At 41.2% G+C, this 12,329-nt stretch overlaps 1 protein-coding gene across 5 annotated transcripts in view; it reads right to left on the bottom strand.

Moving 5' to 3' along the window:
• Positions 1 to 12,329, bottom strand: part of PSEN1 (presenilin 1) — a 96,569-nt gene that overhangs the window by 76,335 nt on the left and 7,905 nt on the right. For 2 of the 5 annotated variants that reach the window (XM_011949617.1, XM_011949618.1), the window contains exons 2-3: positions 8,590 to 8,671; positions 8,372 to 8,499 (exon numbers count right to left, since the gene is read on the bottom strand). In XM_011949617.1, the coding sequence (XP_011805007.1) occupies positions 8,372 to 8,446 (75 nt within the window). In that variant the 5' untranslated portion in view covers positions 8,447 to 8,499; positions 8,590 to 8,671. Of the gene's footprint in view, positions 1 to 1,409; positions 1,457 to 8,359; positions 8,500 to 8,589; positions 8,672 to 12,329 lie in introns of those variants that run through there. The other 3 variants (XM_011949615.1, XM_011949616.1, XM_011949619.1) reach the window with 2 other exon arrangements.

The following is a 12,329-nucleotide window of genomic DNA, read 5'->3' on the forward strand; positions in this document are numbered from 1 at the left end:
GAGACGGAGTCTGGCTCTGTTGTCCAGGCTGGAGTGCAGTGGCATGATCACTGCTCGCTGCAACCCCCACTTCCCAGGCTGAAGTCATCCTCCCACCTCAGCCTCCCAAGTACCTGGGACTATAGGCACATGCCACCATGCCCAGCTAATTATTATTATTATGATTTACTTTTTTTTTTTTTCATAGAGATGGGGTTTCACCATGTTGCCCAGGCTGGTCCCAAACTCCTGAGCTCAAGTGATCCATCTGCCTCAGCCTTCTAAAGTGGTAGGTTTACAAGTATGTGCCACCATGCCATAAAATATTTTTAAATGGAATCTTAGATCCACAGCAAAATTGAGCAGCAAGTACAGAGAATTCCCACATACCCTCTCCAACAGGCACAGCCTCTCTCTGTCAACATCCTGCACCACTGTGGTAAACTGTTACAACAGACGAACCTACATTGACAGTCCACAGTTTACCTTAGGGTTCACTTTAGGTGTTATACAGTCTATGGGTTTGTATAAACAGACAATGACAGGTTTCCATGATTACAGTGTCATACAGAATAGTTTCACTGCCCTAAAAAAACTGTATGCTTCAGGAGGTCAAGAAGGGAAAATCGCTTGAGCCCAGGAGTTCAAGACCGGCCTCGGCAACATAGCGAGACCCCAGCTCTACCAAAAAAAGGAAAACTAACAACAAAAAATATTAGCCAGGCATGGTGGCACACACCTGTACTCCCAGCTATTCACAAGGCTGAGATGGAAGAATCACTTGAGCCCAGGACTTAAGAGACTGCAGTGAGCTATGATCACACCACTACACTCTAGCCTGGGTGATAGGAGGAGACCCTGTCTCAAAAAAAGATAATAATGACAAAATATATTTGATTCTATGTTGGACATATAAATATACCTCATTCTTAAATATGGCAATTTTCATAAGAAATGTTAATATTTATTGAACAAGTATGTGCTAGGTAGTGTATTAATTCAGGTTATCTCATTTAATTTAAATAAAACTCTAAGTTAATTGCTATAAACTTCATTTAACAGATAAAGAAACTGAAGTTTAGTGAGGCCAGATAATTTGCCAAATATCATAGTGCTAAGAAGTTCTAGAACAGAGATTCAAAGTCCAACTGTTTAGTCAAGAGACCCTACTGTTTTTTTTTTTTTTTTTTTTTGAGACGGAGTCTTGCTCTGTCACCCAGGCTGGAGTGCAGTGGCTGGATCTCCGCTCACTGCAAGCTCCGCCTCCAAGGTTTACGCCATTCTCCTGCCTCAGCCTCCCGAGTAGCTGGGACTACAGGCGCCCACCACCTCGCCCGGCTAGTTTTTTGTATTTTTTAGTAGAGACGGGGTTTCACCGGGTTAGCCAGGATGGTCTCGATCTCCTGATCTCGTGATCCGCCCGTCTCGGCCTCCCAAAGTGCTGGGATTACAGGCTTGAGCCACCGCGCCCGGCTGAGACCCTACTGTTAACCACTACCTTTACACTACTAACTGGGTAAGCCATAAGCAATTAATGATAAAGATTAAGTTATTGCCACATTCTCACTGTTATAAATAAAACTTCAATAAAAATTCTTGGCACTCCTCTGGTAATATTTTTATAGGATAAACCTCTAGAAGTAAAATGCTAGGTCAGATTAGATTAGGTTAGATTTAATTGCTAAATTATTTCCAAAAGGCATGTATATCTGTAGATTCAATTAACAGCTTGCCTCCAAATAAATACTAACTTAACTCCAAAGAATACAGCATACAAGAAAGCCTATTTCCCTACAACCTCAGTAGCAGTGTATCAATTTTAACTCACTGATAGGTAAGAAGTGAAGTTTTAATTTTTATCTCTATTAGTAAGGCTGATCAACCAGGCTTTTCATATATTTATTGCTGTTTCTATTTCTTACTCCATAAATATTGCTTGTAACCTTTGCTACTGAGTTAGTTGTTCATGTTCCTTTTTAATTTCAGAAGAATTCTATGTATATTGGGATATATCTGTCATGTATTTCAAGCCTTTGTCCTAGTTTGTTTTGGACTTTGTTCACGGCAGTTTTTGCCACACATATTTTTCTTTTTTTGAGGCAGGGTCTCACTCTGCTGCCCAGGTTGAAGTGCAGTGGCATGATTACAGCTCACTGCAGCCTCAACCTCCTAGTCTCAAACAATTCTCCTGCCTCAGCTTCCCAAGTAGCTGGAACCACAGAAGCACACTACCACACCCCACTAATTTTCAGTTTTTTTTGTAGAGACAAGATCGTGCTATGTTACCCAGTCTAGTCTCAAACCCCTGGTCTGAAGGGATCCTCCTGCCTCAGCCTCCCAAGGTACTAGGAATACAGACATGAGCCACCACACCTAGCTCTATAATTAAGTTTATAATTGTGTGTAGTTGAATATGAACTTAGGTAATTTTATAAAGAAAACAGTAACTTATTTTTACAACACCCCAAATCCTAATGTTTTTCAATATATACACACATATACATAGTTATAAGTGCTTACAAATATTATATTCTACCCTTTTCCCTTAATATTTCACGCACACATGTAAACAGTTAACATGCCTACGTGGTTATAATGTATTCAATTATGTTAATATATTTATAGTGTGAATATTTACTTAAAATACATGTTTTCAATAATTAATATTTATAAGAAAATGTATTGGCAGTCACGGTAGCTCATGCCTGTAATCCCAACACTTTGAGGGGCCTAGGTGGGCAGATCACTTGAGGTCAGGAGTTCAAGACCAACCTGACCAACATGGTGAAACCCCATCTCTATCTAAAATGCTAAAATTAGCCAGGTGTGGTGGCACACCCCACTAATTCCAACTACTCGGGAGGCTAAGGCAGGAGAATCGCTTGAACCTAGGAGGTGGAGGCTGCAGTGAGCCGAGATCATGCAATTCAACACCAGCCTGAGCAACAGAGGGAGGCTCCATTTCAAAAAAAAAAAAAAGGAAAGAAAATGTATTAATCCTTTAAGACTTAATGGGCAAAAAAAAAAGACTTAATGGATATTGTTTGAATTTCTATAATGAGAAATGTGGGGCTCTAAGCCTGCTCTGTAGGACAGAACTAGAAGAATGGCTTAACCAAAGAACTGGCAAGTTAAGTGGAAAACTTGAAAACATTTATTAATCATAGGGAACATGTTTCCAACAACACACATAATTCCATTCAGCATCTGACCAAGCTTTGTGATTCCCTGGAGTCAGAGGTTTAACCATTCCTCTAATGCCAAAAAAGGCTGTCATTTCCACAAACAGTTGACATAACCGGTTAGAAATAATACTGAACATTTATGAAGCTGTTATGTTAGGCTTAAGCCTAAAGTTTCTTGATATGTATTAAGATTTGTGCCTAAGAGATTTTACTCATGCAAAAGCTAGCATGTTTCTCTGGAGGTCATTGAGATTTTAAGTTCTTTTTTGCCTTACTCCACTTGAACACAACTGAGAAAACAAATTCGTAACTATAAACGATACAATAACACTGTCAAAGGCTAACTGGAGCTGCAGATTCTATTTAAATTTAGATCACCCCTTTCATTTATTTTTTATCTCCTCAAGGTCCTTTAAATAGCTTCTAGGTTTGTTTTTTGCTTATTTTTATGTATTTATTTGAGACAGGGTCTCACTTTGTCACCTAGGCTGGAGTGCAATGGTGTGATCTCGGCTAAATGCAGCTTTGACCTCCCCAGGTGAACCCTGAAAGCAATCCTCGTGCCTCAGTCTCCCAAGTAGCTAGGATGACAAGGGCACACCACCATGCCTGGCTAATTTTTGTATTTTTAATAGAGACGGGTTTCACCATGATGGCCAGGCTGGTCTGGAACTCCTGGCCTCAAGTAATCCACCCACCTTAGCCTCCCAAAGTGCTGGGATTACAGGGGTGAGTCACCGTGCCCAACCTAAAATATTTTTTATATTTTTTAATGTGAAGAAAGGTCACAAAAGAATAGTATGCTACCTGTGGAATATCTGTGGAAAGGGATCAAGCATTCCAAGTTTTCTGTGATGACTGACTAAAGTCATGGAGTTAGAACAGCTGATACAAAACAAACCAAAAAAGCCAAGACAGGTGGACCACTTTGGGAAGCCAAGACAGGTGGACCACTTGAGCTCAGAAGTTCGGGACCAGACTGTGCAACATGGTGAAACCTTGTTTCTGCCAAAAATACAAAAAAGTAGCCGGGTGTGGTGGCATGAGCCTGTGGTCCCAGCTACCTGGGAGGCTGAGGTGGTAGGATCACTTAAGCCTGGGAGGTTGAGGTTGCGGTGAATTGAGATAGCAACACTGCACTCCAGCTTGGGTGACAGAGTGAGATTACTTTTTTCAAAACAGCTTTTTAAATTATTAAAACATTTAATATCATATTTAGTATTATAGAACATTTAGTATTACATTTAGTATTATAGAACATTTAGAAAATGAAAGGGGGAAATCACCAAGATCACCCATGCTTTTCTTCTCTTATTTTTCCAAGATAGGTAATACGGCCGTGAACCTGGCCTGCAATATACTCTTGATGCATAACCACTTTGGAAGAATCCTAGCAATCTCTAAAATAGTGCTAAGACCCAAATATCCAATCACACAGCAACTATCTTTGAGAAACTCACACAAGGGCACACAGACTAATGAATTAGTATGTCACTGCAGTACTGTCAGTTATTGTGAAAAACTGGAACCTACCAAATGTCTGCAAACAGAACAATTTTTTTTTTTTTTGAGACGGAGTCTCGCTCTGTTGCCCAGGCTGGAGTGCAGTGGCCGGATCTCGGCTCACTGCAAGCTCCACCTCCCGGGTTCCCGCCATACTCCTTCCTCAGCCTCCCCAGTAGCTGGGACTACAGGGGCCACCACCTCGCCCGGCTAGTTTTTTTGTATTTTTTTAGTAGAGACGGGGTTTCATCGGGTTAGCCAGGATGGTCTCGATCTCCTGACCTCGTGATCCGCACATCTCAGCCTCCCAAAGTGCTGGGATTACAGGCTTGAGCCACCCCGCCTGGCCAAACAGAACAATTTTTATATATTCACAAGAGAAAACGAATGCTAGAGCTACATGCATCTACGTATACATGAATGCCTAAAATTCTACAAAGGAATGCCTCTTTTGCAACATATACTAACATATATGTGGAAATTCTCTTCAACTTTCAGACACAAACTATATAAAGTTTTTTGTGTTTTGTTTTTTGAGATGGAGTCTCACTCTGTCGCCAGGCTAGAGTGCAGTGGCGTGATCTCTGCTCACTGCAACATCTGCCTCCCGGGTTCAAGTGATTCTCCTGCCTCAGCCTCCTGAGCAGCTGGAACTACAGGTGTGCGTGCGCTACCACACCCAGCTAATTTTTGTATTTTTTAGTAGAGACGAGGTTTCACCATGTTGACCAGGATGGTCTCAAGTCTCTTGACCCTGTGATCCGCCCTCCTCGGCCTCCCAAAGTGCTGGGATTACTTTGGGAATAAGCCACCGCACCCAGTTGCTTTTTTTTTTTTTTTGGAGACAGAGTCTCACTCTGTCACCCAGGCTAGAGTGTAGAGTGCAGTGGTGAGATCTTGGCTCACTACAACTTCCACCTCCCGAGTTCAAGCAATTCTCTGCCTCAGCCTCTGGAGTAGCTGGGATTGCAGGTGCCCGCCATCACACCCGGCTAAATTTTGTATTTTTTTTTAGTAGAGACAGGGTTTCACCATGTTGGCCAGGCTGGTCTTGAACTCCTGACCTCATGATCCACCAGCCTCGGCCTCCCAAAGTGCTGGGATTACAGGTGTAAGCCACTACGCCCGGCCTAAAGTTTTAAAACATGCCAAGTATATTACATAATATGATATGATTTATGTGCATAAATATTACAGTAAGCCTAATACCCAATTTTATTATAGTAAACATGATAAATACCCAATTCAGGACAGTAACTACCCTGAGAAAAGAGGAAAAGGAATGGGGGAGGAGCACTTCAATTTTATCTGCAATTTTTTTGTCATATAACTAGTTTCTTTTCAAATTAAATGCAAAATCTTGTTTTGTTTAGTTAGGATTTCATTTAGCGTAGGATCAATAAGCAATAGAAGCAAAAAAAGCTTATCAAAAAACGAGCAAATAAGATGTTAAAGTTTAATAAAGTTGGGTGATAGGTACATGGGTGCCTGTTACATTAAGTGCCATACTTCCTGTATGTCCTTGAAACATTTCACAACAAAAACTTGAGAAATAATATTTGGGCTAAAAAAACAAACACAACTTCAGTTCTCTGACTATTCTGTCATCAAACTTCAAATCCCTTTACTATGAATGAGATTATGCACAGCAGCCCACAAAAAGAAAACTATTTTCTAGGCTTTAGCAGCTCGTCACAGTATGTGCTTAGAGTTGAAGAAATGAAGCTAAAGGCAGGCCGGGCGCGGTGGCTCAAGCCTGTAATCCCAGCACTTTGGGAGGCCGAGACGGGCAGATCACAAGGTCAGGAGATCGAGACCATCCTGGCTAACACGGTGAAACCCCGTCTCTACTAAAAACTACAAAAAAAAAAAAAAAAAAAAAGAAATGAAGCTAAAGGCAACATTTAACCTTTGGACCAAGAAATGCTTTAGAGGTTATATTCTATTTGAACTCTAACAATATAACAATATAGAACTGTAATAGTACTCGAAGTTAACCAAGAAAGTCAACTAAGTGAGTAAGACTTGGTTAGTCAGATCCAAAATTGTTTCAATTTGATTACACACTTCTGGTAAATAACTGATTTGATCCTATTGCTCAGGACTGTCCCAATTTTAAAACTGAAAGTCCTGTGTTCCAGAACCTCTAGTTTTAGACAAACTGGGACAACTGGCCATCCTAGCTTCTAGGCACATCAAAACTTTCCAGCTGGGAAAGAATTTTCAAATTATCTAGTAAATTATCTAATTTTACTGATGAGAAAAGTGAAGAATCCTAAATCTTCAGAGTGTAAAAGGAAGTTCCAGGCCATCCAGTGCTCTAGTTCAATTGCTGAATTCACAGACTAGTCCTCTACAGATTTTGCTAGAGTGGCCTTTCAGCCTTTTGTGACTGTTTGTTTGTAGTGAAAAGTACACACAAGCCTACAAGGCAGCCCAGATGTACAATAACTGTGGGAAAATTAAAAAAAATGAAAAATACAGAGCCTCTCTATGTTGCCCATGCTGGACTCAAATGCCTAGACTCATGTAATCCTTGTACCTCAGCCTCCTGAGTATCTGGGACTATAGGCATCTACCACCAAGCCAGGCTATGAGAAAGTTCTTTTTATTGATCCAGACCTTATTGCCTGGTAACTTCCACCACTGTTCCTAGCTCTGCTCTCTGGTCCTAAAGAGGAAAATCTGACCCCACACCTAGTGCAACTGGATAGGTTATAGTTGGCCTTGTGTTTTCCTCTATTCTGGTTCCGCCTCTAAAAATCCTACAGATACTGTAGGACTACAGAACATCCATGCAGTCTGCGCTCCTTTTCTTTTTCTTTCTCTATTTATTTATTTATTTAGTATTTATTTATTTTTTTTGAGACAGAGTTTTGCTCTTGTCGCCCAGACTGGAGTGCAATGGTGCGATCTCAGCTCACTGCAACCTCCATCTCCTGGGTTCCAGCGGTTCTCCTGGCTCAGCCTCCCAAATAGCTGGGATTACAGGCACCCACCACCAAGCCCAGCTAATTTTTGTATTGTCAGTAGAGACGGGGTTTCTCCATGTTGACCAAGCTGGTCTTGAACTCCTGACCTTGGGTGATCTCCCCGCCTCGGCCTCCCAAAGTGCTGGGATTATAGGCATGAGCCACCACGCCCTGGCCTCTGCTCTCACTTTATAATGATTAGCTAGTAGAGTTGTAGTCAGATTTGACATCTGTGTATGTAGCTGGTGAGGAGTCTCTTTGTCCCACAGCACAGATTACATTCCTTTCCTGAATCCCTCTTTGAACTCTTAGAATTTCTACACTTATCCTTGCATTGTACAATCATAATGAATATTTACTGAGCACTAACAGGAACTGTTAGGTACTGAATACAGTAAATAAAATAAACTCAGCCATAGGAGAAGAAGAGCAAGATAGGTAAAATAATAAACAACGTGAACTCTGAGGTGCTGCACACCTTGGGAAGCTGGAGAAGGCTTCACCTGAGGTGGTGATATGTGAGTTAGGTAGGAACTGTATCAACACCTGTGTGTTAAACAGCCCTGTGTCCCCCAACAATCAGCTGAAGTTCAACAAATAGATTGTAAATTTGGTAAAGTAGAGAAAGCCTGCTCAGCCCCCTCAGCATTTCTTAGAGGTAAGGGAAGATGATAAGTGAATCCAGTCTGGCAAAGGCAGTTGCAGAGACTCACACTGTACCTGGCTACGTACAGTATTGCTCAGGTGGTTGTCCTCGGACATCTGTGCATTCTGGAAGTAGGACAACGGTGCAGGTAACTCTGTCATTGGAGCAACTGTATAGAAATACTGTTTCACAGAAAACAAAGCCTCTTGAGGTTCTGAAAAGGGAAAGAAAAACAGAACTTTGTACACTACAATTATACTGTTTTAAAAAATAGTTTCATAGATTACACTAAGCAGAAACAAACCTTTCTTTCATGTGTTCTCCTCCAGGCCAAGCTGTCTAAGGACTTCAAAGGCTGTTGTCACTTGCAGGCTCCCAGATTAGGTCTGAAATAGGATTTCACCAGGTCATCCATTGTTAGTTAAATCCTAGTAAATTCATTTAAACCAATCAAATACTTATAAGACCAATTGGTAAACCAGGAATGTATTAATTTATCACCACCTTCAACTGACAAATTTACCATGAGCTCAAGGTAGACCGCTTTAGCAATTAGTAGAACCACCTGAGACACCAAACATTTTCAACCACAAAGATACTTAATGACTTCCAATTTCTAGCCAAGGAAGCTGAGTAATCTTAAGGAATGTTCTCCTCAACATTCCTTTTTCTATGCAGACCAATTCAACCTAATCTTTATATTTTCATAAAATCATTTGTCTAGCACTTTTAATTTTGTAAAATTCTATAATCTCATCTTATCCTTATCACAATGCCCAAGGCAGGATGAACAGATAACATGCTTATTTTACAAAAGGAGAAGGGAATCCAGAGAAGTTCAGTGACTTGCTTACGATGACACAACTGGGTAGAGCTGGCAAGAATCGCAGACTTGGCCAGGTGCAGTGGCTCATGCCTGTAATCCCACCATTGTGGGAGGCCAAGGCAGGTGGATCATGAGGTCAGGAGTTCGAGACCAGCCTGACCAACATGGTGAAACCCCACCTCTACTAAAAATACAAATATTAGCCGGGCGTGGTGGCATGCACCTGTAATCCCAGCTACTCAGGAGGTTGAGGCAGGAGAATCACTTGAACCCAGGAGGTGGAGGTTGTAGTGAGCTGAGATGGCGCCATCACACACTAGCCTGGGCGACAGAGTGAAACTCCATTTCAAAAAAAAAAAGAATGGCAGACTCCTGACTCCCAGTCTCAGGCCTCTCCTTTGATGTTGGGACAGCCTTATTTACAGGAATGACTGTGTCTCTCAGAGTTCACCCACCCTCCTGGGGGGCCACATTTCCATTTGCCTGTCTACCTTAATTTCCATCAGCCAATTCTTCATGATTTCAACTTCTCCTTTTCACAGGTCTTCAGAAATACAGGAAAAATCCATGTACATACCTAACGCTAATTAATACATTACCATATACACATTTACATTAAAAAAAATTTTCTCAATGTCCTATTTCATTTTCACTTTTAACATCAGGATACACTTTCCTCTAAATATTCCATTTTTTTTCTTCTAATGATTTTTCATAAAAAAAAGCATATAGTACCTTTTCCTCTAGCAAAGGTATCAAGTTCAAAATAACTCTTAACTACTTATATTTGTATCATTCAAATCATTACACATTTTTAACCAAGGTGACGTTCTACTTTATCATACATGCTTTTATATAACATGTCCATCTTTCTCCTCCCTTCACCTTCAGCCCATTGTCAGCTAGCATGAGATCAGTGAAATGCAAATTCATATTAACTGAAAACATGGTGAAAATTTGCTTAAAAAATAAAGTGGTTAAGGCCAGGAGTTGCAGATCAGTCTCCAGCCTGAGCAACACAGCAAGACACTATCTCTAAAAAACACGAATTAGCTGGGTGCAGGCGGGATGCACATGTAGTAGTTCCAACTGCTCAGGAGGCTGAGGGGAGAGGATTGCTTGAGTCCAGGAATTAGAGGCTGCAATAAGCCAAGATGTCGTCACTGTACTCAGCCTAGGCAACAGAGTGAGACTCTGTTTCAAACAAAAAAAAAGATTTTTCAAAATGAGATTTTTGTGGGAATTTAACCTATATTTAGAGTTATTGATACCTTTGTTGCTGTCTTTATTTTGAGACACCGTCTTGCTCTGTCACCCAGGCTGGTGTGTAGTGGCATGATCTCGCTCACTGGAACCGCTACCTCCTGGGTTCAAGCAATTCTCCTGTCTCAGCTCCCCGAACAGCTGGGATTACAGGTGTGCACTACCACGTTCAGCTAATTTTTGTATCTTTAGTAGAGACAGGGTTTCACCATGTTGGCCAGGCTGGTCTCAAACTCCTGACCACAAGTGATCCACCCACATCAGCCTCCCAAAGTGCCAGGATTACAGGTGTGAGCCACCACGACCAGCCCTGTTCCTGTATTAATAAGGACAAAATTAAGATTTCACAATACAGACAGTCCCTAATGACAGACAGTTCAATGTAAAACTGTTCAGCTTTAGCATGACGCAAAAACAGTATGTATTCAGTAGAAACTGTACTTTTTGAGTATCCATACAAGTTCACTTCAGTGAAGTAAGTAGTCAATATATTGCATGACGCCGGGTTCAGTGGTTCATGCCTGTAAACCCAGCACTGTGGGAAGCTGAGACGGGTGGATTACTTGAGGCCAGGAGTTCGTGACTAGCCTGGCCAACATGGTGAAACCCTGTTTCTACTAAAAACACACACACAAAAAAACTGGCTGGGTGTGGGTGGTGGGTGCCTGTGGTTCCAGCTACTCAGGAGGCTGAGGTGGAAGGATCACTGGAGCCAAGAAAGTTGAGGCTGCAGTGAGCAGTGACTGCATCACTACACTCCAGCCTGAGCGACAGAGTGAGACCCTGTCTCAAAAAAACAAATAATAAAATAATAAAAGTACACTCCATTATGGAAAAACCCATAGAAATCTCATATAATCCCTCAGAAACAAAGCAAGTAAACAAGACAATCTTAGCCAAATGAAACAAGGCAAAGAAAGGGTAATGCAAGCAAAAACAAAAGGTAAGTAGGTTGGATGCAGTGGCTCACGCCTATAATCCCAGCACTATGGGAGGCCGAGGCAGACAGATCACTTGAGGCCAGGAGTTCAAGACCAGCCTGGCCAACATGGTGAAACCCTGTCTGTACTAAAAACACAAAAATTAGCTGGATGTGGTGGCTCGTGCCTGTAATCCCAGCTACTAAGGAGGCTGAGGCAGGAGAATCGCTTGAACCTGGGAGGCGTAGGTTGCAGTGAACCAAGATTACACCACTGCACCCCAGCCTAGGTGACAGAGCAAGACTCTGTCTCAAAAAATAAAAGAAATAAATGGTATATAAATAAACTATATTACACTTACAGGTTAAATATGAGAAGTGATTACCGTGCACTAAACAAGATTAGTATAATCTTATACAATAAATTTAGTAGAAATACTATTAAATAATAAGACTGATTATTCACTAAACAAGAAAGACACTGTCTACTCATATGTAAAACTTAAGAGACAGACACTATTAAACTAAGGCTTAATAAACTAATGTATTATATTCACTTTATCCTTTTACAGAGGAAAACAATGTGGCACACAGAAGTTAACTTGCTTAAGGTCACATCTGGCAAGCAAGGAGTTGGAATTCACAGAGTACACTATATAGCCGCTTAATAAAACTCCACACCTGCCCCGTAGGAGTTTACAGCAATGAGGATTACGGTATTTTGAAGCGATTTTGACTACTAGTAAAACTATTACTTAGAAGTAAATGAGATCTTAAACTTCAAAAACTGCTCTAAGTATAAATTAAAAACTGAAGCACCAAAAGCATTTTCAATAATCTCAATATCCTAGTATTTATGTTTTTTTAAAAAAAGGGTAAGCTGGCCAAGCGCAGTGGCTCACACCTGTAATCCCAGCACTTTGGGAGGCTGAGGCGGGCAGATCACAAGGTCAGGAGTTCCAGACCAGTCTGGCCAATATGGTGAAACTCCGTCTCTACTAAAAAATACAAAAATTAGCCAGGCGTGGTGACGTGC

Source organism: Colobus angolensis, unplaced genomic scaffold (genome assembly GCF_000951035.1).
Source record: "Colobus angolensis palliatus isolate OR3802 unplaced genomic scaffold, Cang.pa_1.0 Scaffold3, whole genome shotgun sequence".
In the NCBI taxonomy this organism is placed as follows: domain Eukaryota; kingdom Metazoa; phylum Chordata; class Mammalia; order Primates; family Cercopithecidae; genus Colobus; species Colobus angolensis.